The 20,796-nt window shown below is 37.3% G+C and overlaps 1 protein-coding gene across 4 annotated transcripts in view; it reads left to right on the top strand.

The window, feature by feature from the left end:
• Positions 1-20,796, top strand: part of LOC136828285 (carbonic anhydrase-related protein 10-like) — a 455,301-nt gene that overhangs the window by 203,312 nt on the left and 231,193 nt on the right. For all 4 annotated transcript variants that reach the window (XM_067086160.1, XM_067086159.1, XM_067086162.1 and 1 more), the window contains one exon: positions 15,012-15,148. In XM_067086160.1, the coding sequence (XP_066942261.1) occupies positions 15,012-15,148 (137 nt within the window). The remainder of the gene's footprint in view (positions 1-15,011; positions 15,149-20,796) is intronic.

Genomic DNA, 20,796 nt, shown 5'->3' with positions numbered 1-20,796 from the left:
GTATTGGCACCTTGTCAACTGGGTGAACCCCAAACTCTGCTGCGTGAGATCATTGTAAAATAATGATCAATTAGTATAAATGCTATAATTAAGGTTTATCCCCTTAACTATACATTTATAGAATATACTTTGTGAACTACCTAAGCATTTGAAGGATTCGTATTCTGTCAACAGACTGATCCATAAGTAGTTTAAAAAGTCAGGCTAAAATAACTCTTAATAGGCACAAGAACAGGAATTTTCAAAGATTTGTTTTTTTGTGAAGTATAATATGATGTTTATAATAATGTCAAGTGGCTGGAACAACAAAATTTAATCTCTGTACTGCATCCGGAAATAGAGTACCGATATAGTGTTGAAATATTAATCATCCGAAATTTTTTTTAAACATGTTTTATTCCTCTTGCGACTATTCGCAACGCCCCCATTTTACCAGTCAATTTAATCCATTATAGGGTTCGTAGGGACTTGCAAACTGATCTCTTATAAGCGACGGCACGGCTACAGTTACAGTCTAAATTGACTTCGGGTATAGAGTAACCGGTTTAAATTAGTCTACAATGTGCGATTTTAAATACAGGAATGGTTTCATTTCGGGGTAAGTAATCCTGTCTATAGTCGGCTGCGATGGAATTTCTCTCAGTGTGAACGGTTTGAATCACGGTACTTCAAGTTCAGACAATCTGGGACTCCTGTTTCACTTGTTTTAGCTGCGAATTGTAGATTTTTTTTTTTTTAATTTAGACTTTGGTTCGTAATCAGTGAATGAGCTGCTCTCTACTTTTAGCGTCATTTTTCAGTTTTTTTTTTCTTTTAGTCGTGGTGAAACGTCTGGCATTGTGGCTGGTGGATGTAACTTATGTTTCTCTCTCTCTCTCTCTCTCTCTCTCTCTCTCTCTCTCTCTCTCTCTCTCTCTCTCTCTCTCATTTTTGTAATTAGATTTGGTACATGCGTTATAAAACATTATTCGTACTTGACCTGCTTTTTGTTAGGTATATCGTAAGTTCTCTCTCTCTCTCTCTCTCTCTCTCTCTCTCTCTCTCTCTCTCTCTCTCACACACACACACACACACACACTCTGATAATTAAATTGGTACATATGTATTAAAACATTATTCGCACTTGACCTACTTTTGTTAGCTATATCGTAACTTTCTCTCTCTCTCTCTCTCTCTCTCTCTCTCTCTCTGATATTTCTATATTTGTTCTGAAACGTCAAGTTTTCAGGTGCATTGTATTTTTTTTTTGTCTCTCTCTCTCTCTCTCTCTCTCTCTCTCTCTCTCTGTGATATTTGGTATATTTGTTTTGAAACGTCTCTAGGTGCTCTCTCTCTCTCTCTCTCTCTCTCTCTCTCACTTGGATAATGAAATGGGTACATTCCTTTTCAAACGTCATTCGTGCTTGACCTATTTTTGTTCGATAAAAAACGAATTTTAATTAACAGTGGATCTAAGACTTTTTGTCTCCATTGTCTTCATGTCTTCCAGTCCTGTGAAAACACGCCGGGCAATTAATATTTGCCTCGCCTGCTGCCTTTGTCCCCAACGAACATACAGAACAAAAAAATAAAAAATAAATAAAAAAAAGCAACTGCGTGAATCGCGACATTCCCCGAATTACGGCTCGAGTGATTAGCCGAATTACGAATCGAGTGATTAGCCGAGCTTCCTACAACGCGTTTGATCAAGCTTAACATTTATGAAGAGGGGGAGCGACCAGCGTGAAATGGCAGCGTGAAACGGCAAACAAGCGGCCGGGGAAATGATCGGTCGGGGTTTCCTTTGAAACAATGGCGCGCTCATATATTCCTCTGTAACTCCATTGTTTGACATGTCAGTCAGCGGATTGTTTATAAAACCCTCCCTCCCTCAGCACTCTCAATCAAAACGCATTATATGCACCGGTGATTGACAGCCGCGATACTTCTTTTAATAAAGGGTATTGGATATTCCGAGAGCCCTAATGCACCGGTAAATACATTCCCGGGAGATTGACGAATGTTTGGAATTGTCGAGAGAAAACCACGAGCAAATGTTCTTTCCGAGGGATTATTTATTTGACAGTGAGTACGGAGAATGTATATCGCGGCGTGTTTCTTGCAGTCAGTTCGGGCTTTTTTTTTTTTTTTTTTTTTGCAGCGAGGTGAATATTCCGATGACAAACGTGTGAAGGTTTCTTCTTTGCGGTGTAGCCAGAGAGCTAAATAAAAAAGGGATTTATATATATATATATACATATGTATATATATATAAACTTAGAGAGAAGAGATATTCACAAAGTGATATATTGACCAAAATTGTTCCAACAGAAGCTAAAGGTACCAAGACGCTGATTAACGGACGTAACATCGACATAATGCGAATTATTTCTCATCCGCTGAGGAAGATATTGCTTTCTATCATCATGCACGCCCTCATTCGTTCACAAAACAATTGGTGTACTCATTCACTCCTTTGTATTCCCTTCGGTCAAGTTTGTGAATTCAGGTTGTTGGAGAACGCGCCTTCAGCTACTCTATTACTCCTCTCTTTTTTGTGCAATATTTACGTTCCTAGGGGCAGTTTCTGGAGATGTAACCGAGTATCGGGACCTTTCCCTGAAAAAAGCGGGACGCCACATCTTAAAAACTAACCATAGAATTTTCTTGAAAATAATCTCATTATGTTTCCCACACCCAAATTAATTGGGGTTTCAAAGTTTAACGCAACCTAACCCAACCTAACCTAAATTAGGGGCACGGCAAAAAAACCGGGGCTGGTGCAATACTAGCGTACGTCTCAGGAACTTGCTCCCCGGGGACAGTTTCCGCGGGGGCGCTTCATCGTCATTTTTGGTTACCTGTATTGCTTCCGCCGTTTTGCCCTCGCCTTCCCTGTAAATTACGTTAATTAGTTTTCTTTGTATTTTATCGCGAACCCTTTTTATAGGCCGCGTGTTCACCGCTTACGTTAGTTTTGGGGAAGAGCATTTTCTTATTTCATTTTTAGTTTTCTGTAAAAGAAAACTATTGTGCAGGCTTTGTCTGTCCGTCCGCACTATAGTCTGTCCGCATTTTTTTCTGTCCGCCCTCAGATCTTAAAAACTACTGAGGCTAGAGGGCTGCAAATTGATATGTTGATCATCCACCCTCCAATCGTCAAACATACCAAATTGCAGCCCTCTAGCCTCAGTAGTTTTGATTTTATTTAAGGTTAAAGTTAGCCATAATCGTGCTTCTGGCAACGATATAGGATAGGCCACCACACCGGGCCGTGGTTAAAGGTTCATGGTCCGCGGCTCAAACAGATACCGAGACCACCGAAAGATAGATATATTTTCGTTGGCCTTGATTATACGCTGGAACAGCTGTACAGAAAACTGTATTGCGCCGAAGACACTTCGGCGCATGTTTTACTAGTTAATTTTTATCGTTCATTTTTAGTCGATACAAAATAAAAGCAAATTAAAGAAAACGTCAGTTATGGTTTATAAATGTTAAGAAATACCAATACCAAATTTGTTGTCGCTTAATCTTTACATAAATAATTTCCGTTTTGTTTCGTTCTCTTTCATGTCGTTTCTTTCGTTTTTATTTTTATTTAATTTAAATCTACATTTGTTTGATGATATTCATTGGTTATCCCTAAAGAGGACGTAGTCTTTGGTGCTTCTTATTATAGTCTAATTGATATTTTCAAATAGATGAAACGGAACTTCGCAGCATTTATATGTTCATCCAATTTGTAACGTAGTTCTTTCATGCCTTCCATATTGATGAAAGCAATTTAGATATAAATAAATTTAATTTATTATATATATATATATATATATATATATATATATATATAAATATATATATATTTATATATATATATATATATATATATATATATATATATATATATATATGTGTGTGTGTGTGTGTGTGTGTGTGTGTATGTATAATGTATTTATTTATTTTACAAAATTTTAAATAACTTCAGTAGTTTTTTATTTACTCGCTTTATGTACCTTTGACATTTATTGTGGCGCTTAGTACAAAACGCGCGCACAGCTGCCTCCTTTTACTGAGGATATCTGAGTTTGTTCTACTATCATAATTATCACGTTCAATTTTTAATGCCTGATGCTTAAGCCTTTTTGGTGGCAGTTGCTATCACTCTGAAAGGGACTTCTTGGTAATCACCCACATCTCTGTCTATTTTTGCTTGTTCAGCTGTTGAAATAGTCTGTGATTTATAGAGCGACACTTCGTGCAGATAATGCAAGCGATTTAATTCGCCTGAAATTTCGTTGCTGTATCGGTAGAAGTAACATAAAGCTCTCTTTATTAATGTAGGTTTTTCAAAGGTCAACAGTTGATCGTAGGTTGATATTGTCTGTATCTATTATCATGTATCCATTTATAGCTCCTTTGAAACCTCTACGATATTTTACATTATTTTATACATCTCTTAAAGTAAAATATCCTTTTGATATTTGTGTATTCTCAGTTATTTATTGAATTTGTTCCGAGTTAATTAAGTCCCGAAAAGCTTGGATAATAGATTACAAGATTTTCTTTGTTAGTGTCCCTGCCTTAATGTCTGTCTATTTCCCAGATCTGTGCCAACCTAGCTTCTTTTTAGTTCTGTCTCACCTGGGATGGCAGTAACGAGCACCATCCCCAGCACCTACAAATAAAATGAATGTCGATTATTTAGGTGAATTAGATTATGAATGAATAACACGAAGCAGTTAGATTGGAGGCTTCGAGATAGATTAAAGATAGTCTTTATATACAAGGATGACTGTAATCATTTGAAGTTCATAACTAAATAGGGAATTAAACTACGATTAGGGAGTTTATGGGCTCTTTTTATTTTTCATATGCATATCTATGCACTGTATGTTTATGTATGTATACAGTTATGTCAGCATACTGATATATATATATATATATATATATATATATATATATATATATATATATATATATATATATATATATATATATAATATATATAGCCCATAAAAATGCCAATATGTGGAAAAGTAAAGGCTATATTTCAGGGGACCAAACTGTCTCTCTCTCCTCAGGCAAATAGTGAATTCACTATTTGCCTGAGGAGAGAGACAGTTTGGTCTCTGAAATATAGCCTTTATTTATTTTGGCATTTTTATGGGCTCTTTATATTTGATGGAATTCTGTTTTAACAGAAAATATTTCACAGTCATGTATATATATGTATGTATATATATATATATATATATATATATATATATATATATATATATATATATATATATATATATATATATATATATATATATATATATATTATGTATATATATATGAAGGCTTCAATTGAAAAGGCAGTTCTTGACTTGCATTTGGAAACCAGGTGAATCAGTTGAAAATACCCCATGGGACAGACCGCATGGGAAAACAACTTACATGAAGTCTAACTCTTGTGTGAACCGGGGTGTCTAGATAAACGCTCAATTTCAGGTGATTTTAATCAATAAATACAGGCAAACGCTGCTAGCTTTATAACCTTTCCAACTACTTTCACTTTCGTTTAGTACAGAATCTTTTTCCAACCTACGTACTTTTACGTACTTTCTTTTTATGTACTTTCATCTTCATTTCTCTCACTTTCTTAGCTACTCTATGTCCACTTGTATACTTTCACATGACCTTTTCTCCTTAAGTTTCAATTTTTTCTTTTTTTAAACATGTGATTTTATCACCAAACAAATTAGCCCTTTTTTTATTTTTCCCTCAGAAGCTCTTAGACCGTGAAAACTTCCCTGTGACTCATCGATTCTATCCTTCAGATTTGCATACTCTTCCTAGTCTCTTCTGCTTCGGTGCCCTTTAGGTTAGCTCATTATCATCCACCTTCTTAAATGCCTTTCTCTCCCTTTTTTTTTTTAAACGTACTTGATAGATATGATAAAAGATTTGTGTGAAACGTACAGCTTAATAAACTTTGGAGAAAAAAGGCCACTAGTTGTATGTATGTATATATGTATTATGGACGTGGCCAGAATCCCATTGAAGAGTCACAATAATAGGTGCTCTTAAGTGCCTGATTTTTCAGTTAAAATGGTTCAGTTTGAAGTATATTCCATTTGATGGATTATATATAATATGTTTCCTTTCTCTAATATCGTGCCCTTCCGAGTTGCGTGAAGTGCCATTGTATTACGATAACTCTAATTACATCAAGAGCTGTTGAACGCTGACTGATTAAGTTTCTTTGCGAATTTGCTGAAATTGTCGTAGAGAACGTTATATATGTCTATATATTTTTTTGTGTGTAAGAACGGTAGCTAACTGTGTATTGACTCCAGGCTTAGACAAGATCTCGTCAAATTCTGTGCAAATGGAGATACCTGGGTCGAAGTTCTGTGCAGTACGTAACGTTTCTAGAGACGGGACATAGCCATCTCGACCATCAAATTTATGTACACGAGCTTTGTACATTTAGCCCCAAAATCCACCATTCCCAATTCAGCCAGGTAGTTTTTAGCCTTTGCAAGCGGAGTTAATTTTATGGGGGATTACTTTTCATAGCTTTGAAGTGGGCCATCCTTTTGAGGGTAAGTTTGAAAGCGAATACGCAAGTTTAAATGCAATTTAGGTACTTATTCATTGAAAAAATTCAGATCGTTTTCTGATTTTCTATACCTGTGTTGGGTAATGTCCATTAAACCCAGTTGTGTTCTTTGTTATCTCATGTGTCTTCTGGTCGCCTTTTTTAGTTTTCTGAAAAGAAAACTATTGTGCCAGCTTACTCTATCCGTCCGCACTTTATTCTGTCCTCACTTTTTTTGTCCGCACTTTTTCTGTCCGTCCTCAGATCCTAAAAACTACTGAGGCTAGAAGGCTGCAAATTGGTATCTTGATCACCCACCCTCCAATCATCAAACACACCAAATTGCAGCCCCCTAGCCTCAGCAGTTTTGTATTTTTTTGTTTAAGGTTAAAGTTAGCCATAATCGTGAGCCTGGCAACGCTATAGGACAGGCCACCACTCAAGGCCACCGAAAATAGATCTGTCTTTCGGTGGTCTCGGTATAATGCTGTATGAGCCGCGTCCCATGAAACTTTAACTACTGCCCGGTGGTGGCCTATCCTATGTCGTTGCCAGAAGCACGATTATGGCTAACTTTAACCTGAAATAAAATAAAAACTACGGAGGCTAGAGGGCTGCAATTTGGTATGTTTGATGATTGGAGGGTGGATGGTCAACATTGCAATTTGCAGCCCTCTAGCCTTGGAGGTTTTAAGATCTGAAGGCGGAAAGAATAAAGTGGGGACAGAAAAAAGTGCGGACAGAATAACGTACGGACGGACAGGCAAAGCCGGCACAATAGTTTTCTTTTACAGAAAACTGAAAGAGGTCTTTTCCAGAGACCTTGATTCGCAAGGAAGGGACGAACGAATAACAAGTTTACAGATTCGGTTTTCAAAGTAAATGACCCGTCATCACTTGGGCTAAGACCTTTTCTATCAGGGAAAAGAAGTTTATCACCGTATGGATCTCTGTTGCTTGAGCAGAGTCCAGGGGTCCACGCTAGACCTCTTATTTCCTTTCATACCTTATTGTCTTTGGGACCCCATGCTGGCGTAAACCCGGCTTAATCTAAATCAACCAAACGCTTTAGTAGCTGTGGTATCATACTTGATATTTTGCACCAGGAACTTCCAGAATTGTTAGTGTCTTTTATGGGTGATACACATAGATAAAGCTGCTAGTGTGTTTCATAGGTGATACACGTAGATAAAACTGCTAGGGTGTTTCATAGGTGATATACGTAGATAAAACTGCTAGGGTGTTTCATAGGTGTTACACATAGATAAAACTGTTAGCGTGTTTCATAGGTGTTACACATAGATAAAACCGTTATTGTGTTTCATAGGTGTTACACATGGTTAACACACGTGTTACACGTAGATAAAACTGTTAGTGTGTTTCATAGGTGTTACACATAGATAAAACTGTTAGTGTGTGTCATAGGTAATACATATAGATAAAACCGCCAGTATGTTTCATAGGTATTACTCACATATAATTACTTTGTTCACAATTCTCTTCTCTCTCCCCTTTGAATCCAGCTTCTTTTCGTAATGAATGAACAGTGACCACACATGTCAAATACATGACTTGCATTGTGCACGTTCATGCCTACTACAGACTGACGAAGGAACACATTCCGGCGCGTATCTGTGTCACATTCGTGTGCGGTGTATCTATGGCACATTTTTGTGCACGACATGAAAGCGAAGCCTCACTAAATCTGATTCTCCATCAGTGAGTGAAATTTGTCTACTTGTCACCAGCCGGTGTATGTGACTCGCATTGGAGGAGAGCTGGAAACATATCAATCAATATTACAAAGCATAATAGCATTTTCCTTTTGTCGGATCCGCTGACATTTGAGTATCACCGAAAAATTTTCACCGTTTTATATTTATTTAGATTTTTCGCTGCGGCTCATCCCTTCCATAATGGATGCAATGAAAGAAAAATAAAAAAATATATATATGTGTACGAATTTGGGTGTGTGGCATGCGCTTAATAGGCATTTCTTTCGGATTTAATTTGTCCAAATGTTTTCCAAATATACATTTTTCAATTGTCGGATTTGGTTTTCGTGAAAACGAAATAATTCTGTATACAGTACATCGATTCATCAAAATATATATATGAAAAGAAATATGATAGTAACGAGATAAGTTTTTTATTTATTTATTTTTTTTTTTACATTTGTTGCAGACCTTTGCATATTGAGGTTAACTGATAGGTGCATGCATCATGTAACTGATTGTCATTGAAGTATACCTCGGTGTCGATGACCATTGGTATTGTGACGCCAGATGCTCGTATTAATCAGTGAATCAGTCTAGTAAACGTGGCCATAGCGTGTGGCCAATTTTCAAGAGAACTAAACGTATCTCATAAATAGAATCATTTTTACTAAATGCGTCTTTTGTGTTACTGACTTCTAGCGAAGTTTAGCTCCGTGTCGATGACCATATGATTTGTAACGCCAGTTACGTGTATTAATAAACTCAAACAGTCAAGCTAACGTTTCCATAGCGGATTGAATTGAATTGAATTGAATATAGAATTTAAGCCAAGGGCCAAGCACTGGGACCTATGAGGTCATTCAGCGCTGAAACGGAAACTGACAGTAAAAGGTTTGGAAGGTGTAACAATAGGAAAAGCTCGCAGTTGCAGTGTGAATCAATTGTTATGGAGAGGGTGGAAAGAAAGATGGAAGAAAGAGAATATGAAAGGAGGTGCAGTAAAAGGAACGAAAGGGGTTGCAGCTAGGGGCCGAAGGCACGCTGCAAAGAACCTTAAGTAATGCGCTTTCTGAGAGACGTTCAGAAGTCCATTTATACTTCAGTTTTAACAGGCAGGGGCCAAAAGGCCTAAAACCTAATGCCCTTTTGTAGCCCAGACCCGAACAACACAGTAGCACAAAGGGATTACCAGATTTTGGAATCTGTGACTGGAACGTGCATTCCTATGGCGATGACGTCATCTTCGCCAGTGAATGCGAGCAGATGGAAAATCGTGTTTGGTAAGTGATCTGTTGCTCTCGTCTGCGTCAAGGCTTTATTTCCAACGCTCACTATTGCTCGCTGCTCTATAATTATCAGTCGGTGTTTTGACTGACGTTTATTGACATTTGTTACCCCTAACCCGGTTTGTAAACCTGCGGGCACAGATATATTGTGGGGCTGTTTGTACGTGACTGGAAATTTCTGTTGCGCGCCGGGCATCGATTTTGGCCTTTTTTTTTTTTCAAGCGGCCTTTTGTTATAGAAATAGAAAATCGTCGATAAACAAAGTTATCACCGGAAGCGGAACCAAAAGGGAGTTGCTTAGGTAATTTGTTTTTTTGTGAGATTTTTCATTAATTTTCTTCGTCATAATTCACCACTGCATAATCTTACGTTAAAGGGTATATCTATTTTTTCATCTGCAATCTTACGTCAAGGGTTATATTTACTTTTTCGTCTGCGTAATAAGAAATATATTTTGGCCTCCACAGCGCAAAAATACGATGGCTTACATTAACATTATCGACAGACCACTCCATTGGTTACGAATAAAATTATTTTTAATCCGTCTGGTAAACTATGTTAAAAAGAAGTTCTAACATGAAATTGTTCAAGAACCATGAATTTATAGAATTTTTTTCATAATTTGATTTCATAGCTTATTATGCCGTATTTTTCTTGACTTTTACCAATGGTACCAAAAGAAGATTACCAACAATATACTCAGAGGTTTTGATATCTGCGATTCCTTGTCACTTTTGTCATATTCTGACGCTTCCTACTGCATCAACTTTTTATTTATCACTAGTGTATAGTTTGCAGGAATTGGCAGCAGTAATTAAGTTTGACTGAAGGTAGAAAACAGTAAAACCTTACTTTTATTCCTCGGCTAAATAGAAAATACGTATTCGTTAATTAATAGACAAAAATTAACTTCAGTAACATACAATATTTGATAGAAGAATAAATGTCGTAAAACACTATATACAAGAAAAAATTGAATTATTTGAGTAAAATTCAAATCAGGATTAATGATCTGCCCTAAATACACAGGAAAACAACGTTTGAACCCACAATATCTCACATTTCCTTAATTACCAGCCTGACGATACACAAACTACTTCCAAATAAAGGCTCGGGACGCCAAACAATAAAAGAAGGAAATATTCCAGGGTCTGGAAAACAGCTGAACGTTAGATAAAACCACTCTCCCCACAACCAAACGTCTGGATCAGGAAACGTGACCCGTAACTCTGAAAAAGAAGATTATTTTTTTTTTCCTTTTTATTTTACTCTTTATTCTCTTCGCGAGGCCGCGATCGCCTCTTCAGGCTCTTTTGTCGGAGGGTTACACGCAATTCAATTTCAATAAAGCGAGAATGCCCCCCTGGACGTTGTTTGTTTGTTCATTGGCAATGCCTCCGGAGTCTTCTCTCTTGTTCGCCCGTCATTAAGCGGGTTGTTTCTACGCGCGTTTAGCGAGCGAGATCTAAGTGGAATTGATAAGATCTCGGTAGCTGATGCGTGCTGTTGCGGCCTAGGTGTGGGTGTGGAATTCCACAAGATGGTGGTCGGAATGATGGTATTGCCAGTTGCGTGTGAATGGTAGCCTGTATTTTATGGTAAATGCGGCCTATACAAATCATATGGTAGCATTATCAGTAGAAACATCTGTGGCCAGTAACAAAAGCCATATACAAGAATGAGTCCTCGTAGTGGGGTAGCGCTGTCAGTCCACCTCATGCGGTACACTGTAGGCATTACTTAAGGTTCTTTGCAGCGTCCCTTCGGCCCCTAGCTGCAACCTCTTTAATTCCTTTTACTGTACCTGCATTCATATTTCTTCCATCTTACTTTTCACCCTCTTCTAACAATGTTCAATAGTGCAACTGCGAGGTTTTCCTCCTGTTACACCTTCCAAACCTCTTACTCTCAGTTTTCCTTTCAGCGCTGAATGACCTCATGGATCCCAGCGCTTGGCCTTCGGCCTAAATTGTATTCTATCTATACAAAAGTGAGCCGCAATGGGAAACGATACGACAACAATACGCGAAGAAATTTGCTCGGCTATTCAAGTATCACGTTCTGTTATATTGTCGCTTCAGTTTGCCGCGCGGAGAGAGAGAGAGAGAGAGAGAGAGAGAGAGAGAGAGAGAGAGAGAGAGAGAGAGAGAAAGAGCAATAAAACGGGGGGGAAATCGAACGGCGGTGAGAGAAGTCCAATAAGACGAGAGGAAGAGAAAAGACTGCTACTGAGGGGAGCCGTTTAAAGGAATTCTTCCTCTGCAAATTTTCCCTTGTTTTACTGATCCATTCTTCTCCCTCGCGTCTCGTTTATGTTCGGGGTGAAAGAGAACGCGCGGACCTGATCTCACTGTTTAAATGATACATGAAAGGGAATTGTTTTGGCGCGTACGATAAGTTAAGGTGACATTTATCTCAGAAATAGTTTTCTTGGATCATTTAAAACGTTATATTTCTAAGAAAGGTGTAATAATCATTTGGGAAGTTCAGATGGATAGTTTTTCCTTTTTTGTTGCAATGGCGTTTGCTTGACCGTCCGTGTTTTATGAATTCTTTAAATAGTGATTTTATACGGATGAGGTTAAGTAAGTTGAATAATTACCGTATTCGGTAATTCTCAAAAACTCCTGCCAGACTTATGACATATATATATATATATATATATATATATATATATATATATATATATATATATATATATATATATATATATATATATATTATCACATTATGACATTATATAATATAATCCTACCTTTCCCAGACTATTTTCAGAAGGTTTTTAATGTGATATATTGTACAGTTATTTTCAGTCATAAAAGGGAGAAATTCCTGTAATTTATTCTGAATTCATTCATAATATTGTATATCAGGGTTTTAACAAGGCGAAATTTTATCTACTTTGAAATATAGTAACTTGAAGAAATACATCACAAAATAGTTTTAAGCTATTCATTTATTGGAAGTATGGAGGAAATTATTTTTTTTTTATTAGTGATTTATGCTCTGTTGATACCTTACTTCAGAATTAGTTCATCAGTATTAATGATCTACAATGAAATATTTCCATAACTTATATTTAAAAATTTTTTTTTACTCTTTTCAAATATTTGTTAAACAATGAGGTTTTGATAATCAACCCTTAAGAGTCTTACAAAGAATATCATCAACATGAAATTCAAGAATTTCGCATCGCAATGAAAATAACGATTTTTGAAATAAAATTTCGATAATCGAATGATCCGTCATTTGATTTTAATATTTTTACTATTCTTGCTGTGGTGGTCTATCCTGTATATGCAGAGTATTAGCTATCAACTGGCATTTTCGTAGAATTCTCTGTTTGCTTGTTAGTGTAGTGCGTGTGTGTGTGTGTGTGTGTGTGTGTTAGTTTGCTACGTAAGGTTGTGCAGACTGTCTTTCAGTATTTTAAAAATGTTGCATTAATCATTGTGCAGACTGTCTTTCAACATTAAAAAAAACCATAAGCAATAAAAAGCTTTCATATTGCGTTAATCATTGCGCAGACTCTTAAATATTAAAAAAAAAAATAAGCAATGAAAGGCCTCCATGTTGCGTTAATTATTGTGCAGACTGTCTTTCAATATTAAAAATCATAACCAATGAAAGGCTTCCATTTTGCGTTAAAAAATCATTGTGCAGACTATTTCAATATTTAAAAAAAAACCGTAATCAATAAAAGGCTTCCATGTTGCGTTAATCATTGTGCAGACTTTCAATATTTAAAAAAACCATAAGCAGTAAAAGGCTTCCATTTTGCATTAGTCATTGTGCAGACTCTTTCAATATTAATAAAACCATAAGAAATAAAAGGCTTCCATTTTGCTTTAATCATTCTTTAGACTTTCTGTTAATATTTGAGCAAAAAACATGTTGCGTTAATCATTGTGCAAACTCTTTCAATATTTAAAAAAACTATAAGCAATAAAAGACTTCCATGTTGCGTTAATCATTGTGGAAACTCTTTCAATATTTAAAAAAAAAACTATAAGCAATAAAAGGCTTCCATGTTGAGTTAATCAGTGAAGGAAAGAAAATTGAACGAACTTTTCTTGTGTGGTCAGTACGTTTTGTTATGTGCTTCCATTTCAGTAAGGGTGATTTTCAAACATGGACTTCCTCTTCGCCTCTTGACATAATAATAATAATAATAATAATAATAATAATAATAATAATAATAATAATAATATAATAATAGATTTTATTTCAGCTCAAGGTCATATACATGGAATATATAAAGTATAGACAATAACATACACAATCCAGATGCATAAGATATCATGATAAAAAATGGTAAACACAGCTGCTGAAGAAGTATAAAAATAGTATTCATAATAATGGTAAGGACAGCAATAATATTGAGAACAGTAGTAAAAAAAAAACATGAAAAATTATAAAAAAAAAACATTGCATACAATTAATTTCCAGCTAGGGACCTTAGGTGGTTACAGAAGTCGGGTCCAGAATGCTAAATACGAATATTGAAAATAGCAAAACTCTACAATGATATTAATCACAGTTACTGCACTATTTCATACACGGGAATGCTCATTCCCACCTGTTGAAATTGTGGTGACAAAGTTAGCAAATTTTTTTTTAAAGATTGGCGTACTCCTCACCTGCTGAGATTATGTTCTGACCAAAGCAGTGCAGAATTTCATGCACAGGGGTGCTCTTTCTCGCCTGTCGAGATTATGGCGTGGCAGAGTGAGAACATTATTTCATACATGGACATTTCCATTCTCATCCGTTGAGGATTACGGCGTGATAAAGTTAGACCACAGTTTTATGCGCAGAAGTACCCATTCACACCTGTTGAGCCATGTCAGTTCATGCTATCATAAATTACTGCTTTGAAACCTGATGATGACTTCAGTGTAGGTTACTTTTTTGTCATCTATTTCTTACATTTTTCTGTAGCGTTAAGAACTTTTTGGTCTACGATTTGGAGAGATGTTTTATTGCAGGAAATTTCATGTATTTACTCTCCTTACTCTTATACAATATCACTGAAAATATTATAAGGAAATATTTGGTACTTAAGACGTGTTATAGATGAACTGTTTGGAAAAGAATGGTTTGGTTCCAATAATTGATAAACCTTCATTTGCTCACGCACATTTCATTCATATTATATAGACTGCAGAGAGAGAGAGAGAGAGAGAGAGAGAGAGAGAGAGAGAGAGAGAGAGAGAGAGAGAGAGAGAGTGAGTGAAGGAAATTCCAGCTGTCAGATTAGTTTTACAAATTCACTGAACCATAACATCGTATAATTGAATAACAGAACATTTTTTTGAAGTGTGATGTATGTACCTTCAGCCATATTAACACCAACTCAGGATTTTGTACAGCAGCTAGTAAGTAAGTCAGTTGCAAGAGTGGAACCTTGTAATCATGCTGATATCCTGCTTCGTCCACAGGACCACAATTCTGGGGTCTGATCAATCCTGAATGGTCCCTCTGCAGCAATGGACGACGCCAGAGCCCAATCAACCTGGATCCGTCCTTGCTTTTGTACGACCCAAACCTTCGCCCTCTCCACATAGATAAACACAGGGTGAGTCCCTTTTAGCTTTGTAATTCACATATTTTTCCCTAATGTTTCGATTTAATTCGCATATTTTTCCATCATGTTTCGATGTAATTCACATACTCTTCCCTGATGTTTCGATGTAATTCACATACTCTTCCCTCATGTTTCGATGTATAATTCACATATTTTTCACTCATGTTTCGATGTAATTCACATATTTTGCCCCTCATGTTTCGATGTAATTCACATATCTTCCCCTCATGTTTCGATGTAATTCACATATTTTTCCCTCATGTTTCGATGTAATTCACATATTTTCCCCTCATGTTTCGATGTAATTCAGTTATTTGTATGTTTCGATGTATATTTTTCCCTCATGTTTCGATGTAATTCACATATTTTTCCATTATGTTTCGATGCAATTCACATATTGTTCCATTATGTTTCGATGTAATTCACATACTTTTCCATTATGTTTCGATGTAATTCACATATTGTTCCCACGTTTCGATGTAATTCACATACTTTTCCCTCGTGTTTCGATGTACTTCACATATTTTCCCTCATGTGTCGATATATTTCACATATTTTTCCCCGCGTTTCGATGTAACTCACATATTTTCCCCTCATGTTTCGACACTCGGTCGAGGGAAGTTCGTGTTACAGATTTGTCATGCTAATCAGGAGAACCATAATTTAACAACTTCGCTTATGCCTCTTATATCACGACGGCACCTTAGCTTGAATTATAGTATAATCAGCTGAGTATTTTACGCTGTGTATTGTGGAAAAGACTAACTGGTATTAATTCGGCGTTTTCATTAGGCAAGTAATCAATTTTTAATGTTGTATTCCTGTCAGCATATTACAGATTCGTTTTAGTCTTCTGCAAAAGAAAACTATTGTGCCGGCTTTGTCTGTCCGTCCGCACTTTTTCTGTCCAAACCTTTCTGCCCGCCCTCAGATCTTAAAAACTACTGAGGCTAGATGGCTGCAAGTTGGTATGTTGATCATCCACCCTCCAATCATCAAACATACCAAATTACAGCCCTCTAGCTTCAGTAGTTTTAATTTTATTTAAGGTTGAAGTTAGCCATAATCGTGCTTCTGGCAACGATGTAGGATGGGCCACCACCGGGGCTTGGTTAAAGTTTCATAGGGCGGGGCTCATACAGCATTATATCGAGACCGCCGAAAGACTGATCTATTTTCGGTGGCCTTGATTATACCCTGTAGCGGCTGTACAGAAAACTCGATTGCTCCGAAGAAGCTTCAGCGCATTTTTTACTTGTTGTAGCCTTTAGTATCCATAGTTTAAGAAAGTCTTTTGTATTTGATTTCTTTTCTATCATCCACTAAAATTACGAGTGATTACAGCGAATCTTTAAAGGTCCTGCCGAAGTATTTATATTGGCGACTTAGAAAACGCCACATTTTCTAGCCTTAAGGGCCCAGAATACATCAAGATTAAATGGAACGCCTGGATTAGAGAGGCAGTCGCCCAACTCTATTCGAACTTGTAATTTCTAAAGTTTGTTATTCTATCATTGTATTCCCGAAGGTACCTCGGAGCTCCAGCGGATGCGTTGAAATATTCAGGGCCCTGCTGCCGAAAAACCTCTGAGGAGTAGGTCTAACATGTAATTGTCTGTTTATTGCTGGTGCTGTTATCTGAAAATGAGCGCCGCCGTAATGCAACACCCGCAAGGATAACTGAAATACATTATTTGAAACTATTTGCGTCTGTCATTCGCAGGCGTTTCAGCCGAGAATATTTTAGAGACAGAACCTGTCAGAGAAATTCTTTTTAAAATAAGAGATTTTCGTGAAGTCATTCTTATCGAGGATTCATTCGTTGTGTCAGTCATTTTGCCTCTTTGATATCTAAAACATCGGTGCGTCTTTTGGTCCCAGTCTTATAATATATACAAACAGTTATGATGGAAATGTTTAATCTGTTCGACGATGAGAACATGGTACGGTAGGATCGACTTCTTTTGATCATTTCCCCCATTTATTTTTCTTTTCTTTTTACTAAATTGCTTTAGAAGTTGACTGCAGAGTTCACGTATAGTTATGTTTATAATATACAGTTAATAGTAACACTCAGTGGTCTGGTTAAACTAAGGTACACTTAACTTTTTTTATATATTTGTACAAATCTGGTGAAAAACTTAAATAACAAAGCTCTAGCTATATTCTGTACGGAAGATATAAATTTTTTTCTGTTACATGATTTAATAGATAATTTTGTCTGTAGGTCCAGATGAGTAAATATTATTTCCATGAGTAGGAAAAGTGAACGTCAACTTAAATACACGAGAAATCATCGATGACACACACAAATGGGAATAGCTTTATTTTTCGTTGGTCGAATTATGATTAGGAGATGTGGTTTGACTGGTGAGTTTGTCTAGTCGATTTGCGCATGTGGGGTGAGTTTGCTTGGTCGAATTGCGCAGGGGGTTGTGTTTGTCTGGACGAATTGCGCATGGGGGATTTGTTTGACTAGCCGAATTGCATATGGGAGATGAGTTTGATTTGCCGAATTGCGCATGTGGGTTGAGTTTACTAGCTGAATTGCGCATGGGGGACGAGTTTGACTGGTCGAATTGCGCATGGGGGACGAATTTTACTAGTCGAATTGCGCATGGTGGACAAGTTTACTGCTACATGGGGAATCGGAATTGCGCATGGGGGACGAGTTTTACTAATCGAATTGCGCTTGGGGGACAAGTTTTACTAGTCGAATTGCTCATGGGGGACGAGTTTTACTAGTCGATTTGCGCATGGGGGACGAGTTTTACTAGTCGATTTGCGCATGGGGGACGAGTTTTACTAGTCGAATTGCGCATAAGGGACGAGTTTGACTGGTCGAATTGTGCATGGGAAATGGTTTTAACTGATCGAATTGCGCATGGGGGATAAGTTTAAAAATGCAGTAGGTTTCCACTGTTCAAGACAAATCGTTGCTCAGTAACGAAGCAGCGTGAACATTATTTTCCAAAAATAGGAGTGAGGATGCGTCAGCTTCGAATTATTTAATAAATAGAAGTTTCAAATGGTAGAAATGTTAGAGCATTCATCAGGAAGTTCAAAGTGATTCTCAGCAGTATAAACAGTAAGATTATTTAAACGGTAGCAAGGAAGAAGGAGGGATGACTATTGTCATTGCCAAAAGTAACATAAGTGGCTGATTCATAAAAAGGCAGTAGGGAGTGAAAGTGAGAACAGTGGTTTCTTACTCAAAAGGCAGATCAAATTGCAGATGAAATAAATACAAGTAAAAACTGCGCCGAAGAAACTTCGGCGCAATCGAGTTTTCTGTACAGTCGCTACAGGGTATAATCAAGGCCACCGAAAATAAAATCTATCTTTTGGTAGATTAGGTATAATGCTGTATGAGCCCCGGCCCATGAGACTTTAACCACGGCCCGGTGGTGGCCCATCCTATATCGTTGCCAGAAGCACGATTATGGCTAACTTTAACCTTAAATAAGATAAAAAAAACTACTGAGGCTAGAGGGCTGTAATGTAGTATGCTTGATGATTAGAGGGTGGATGATCAACATACCAATTTGCAGCCCTCTAGCCTCAGTAGTTTTTAAGATCTGAGGGGGGACAGGAAAAATGCGGACGGACAGACAAAGCTGGCACAACAGTTTTCTTTTCAGAAAACTAAAAAGCATTATAACCTCTGCGATGTGGATTAAAATAAATGTATCTCCGTACTTAAAAACTGACACTTGAACATATGGTTTTGGATGTAATCTGTAAAATGAATAATTGAAAGGCAAAGATACTGACAGGAAGCAGGCTTAATCTTCCCCAGTTTTTAGATAGATGGGATTCTCATTCGCTGCATTTTATATAGTGAATTTGAAATTAAAACCACTTTCTGAATAAGATTGATTAAGGAACGATACTCTTAGAAAGAGTAACATCATGTGTCAATGGGTAAACGGCATCAGATACATTCAGATTATATTGATATATTACGGGATAATTCGAAGCAGAATTTTTTCCAAGCGTTCATTTTTAATGCAATCCTAATAAAAATAACTTTCGAGTTTTTTTTTTAGATTCTTCCTAATGACGTGCGACAAAGTGCACCCTTAAAATCACACATGCTGCTGAATTGCAGTCGGGACAAGTAATTAATTATAAAAAAGCAGCCATGCTGAAAATAGGAACCGTTGTTATGATGGCGACTGATTTGACAGCACCAAGACCAAACGATGTTTTGGGACATCGAAGCTTCCATTCGCTAATGATGAGAGACTCTTGCTTACGCCTCTCTCTCTCTCTCTCTCTCTCTCTCTCTCTCTCTCTCTCTCTCTCTCTCTCTCTCTCTGATGATGGGATTCATTCTTCTTTTCTCTCTCGCTCTCTCTCTCTGATGATGAGAGATTCTTGCTATGACTCTCTCTCTCTCTCTCTCTCTCTCTCTCTCTCTCTCTCTCTCTCTCTCTCTCTGATAATGAGAGATGTTGCCCGCCTTCTTCTCTCTCTCTCTCTCTCTCTCTCTCTCTCTCTCTCTGTGATGTTGATAGATTCTTGCTTACTCTATTCTCTCTCTCTCTCTCTCTCTCTCTCTCTCTCTCTCTCTCTCTCTGATGATGAGAGATTCTTGCTTACGACACTCTCTCTCTCTCCCTCTCTCTCTCTCTGATATGAGAGACCTTACGCTCCTCTCTCTCTCTCTCTCTCTCTCTCTCTCTCTCTCTCTCTCTCTCTCTCTCTGACAATGAGAGATTCTTGCTTATGCTTCTCTGATGATGAGAGATTCTTGCTTATGCCTCTTTTTTTCTGATGATGAGAGATTCTTGCTTACGCCTCTCTCTCTCTCTCTCTCTCTCTCTCTCTCTCTCTCTCTCTCTCTCTCTCTCTCTCTCTCTCTCTCTCTCTGTCATAATGAGAGAGGCTTCCTTATGCCTTTCTTTCTCTCTGATGATGAGAGATTCTTGCTTACGTCTCTCTCTCTCTCTCTCTCTCTCTCTCTCTCTCTCTCTCTCTCTCTCTCTCTCTCTCTCTCTGAGGGGGTTGCAACCTTTTGATATTTGACCGCCTATAAAAATACACCTGCAGGTATGGTGTGCAGGAAGTTGTTACGGAGTTTTTCATTGAAAACTCCGTATTGTTTTCGGCGAAAAATAGAGAGGAGGGCGAAAAGATGCCCCGCTCCCCCTTGCCCACGTGTGAGTGCGGATGAGAGGAGCCTCATGAAAGATGACTCCGGGCTTTTAAGCTTTATTTTGTGCGCGTGTTTACATGTTACAGGCACATGCATCCTTTGCCTGCATTTGAATAAGTGACTGCGATTGCTCCTCGTTCGTAATCCGTGGATGTAGCCTGGGTTTCCGGGAAAAATGAAAAATGTGATTCATTATAGGTTGATGTTCTTTCCTTTGATTATTTGTGCTTAGCCCAAAGAATTGTATAGATGTATATTGTCGTTTTTAATCCGTGGATGTAGCCTGGGTTTTCGGGAAAAAGAAAAATGTGATTCATTATAGGTTGATGTTCTTTTTTATTTGTGCTTAGGGTATAAAAAGAAAAATGTGAGTCATTATGGGTTGATGTTCTTTCCTTTGATTATTTGTGCTTAGCCCAAAAGAATTGTATAGATGTATATTGTCGTTTTTAATCCGTGAGTGTAGCCTGGGTTTTGA

This window comes from Macrobrachium rosenbergii, chromosome 42, assembly GCF_040412425.1.
Source record: "Macrobrachium rosenbergii isolate ZJJX-2024 chromosome 42, ASM4041242v1, whole genome shotgun sequence".
NCBI classification, from domain to species: Eukaryota; Metazoa; Arthropoda; class Malacostraca; order Decapoda; family Palaemonidae; genus Macrobrachium; species Macrobrachium rosenbergii.
The sequence above is the reverse complement of the archived record's forward strand: the minus strand, read 5'-3'. Positions and strand labels throughout refer to the sequence as shown.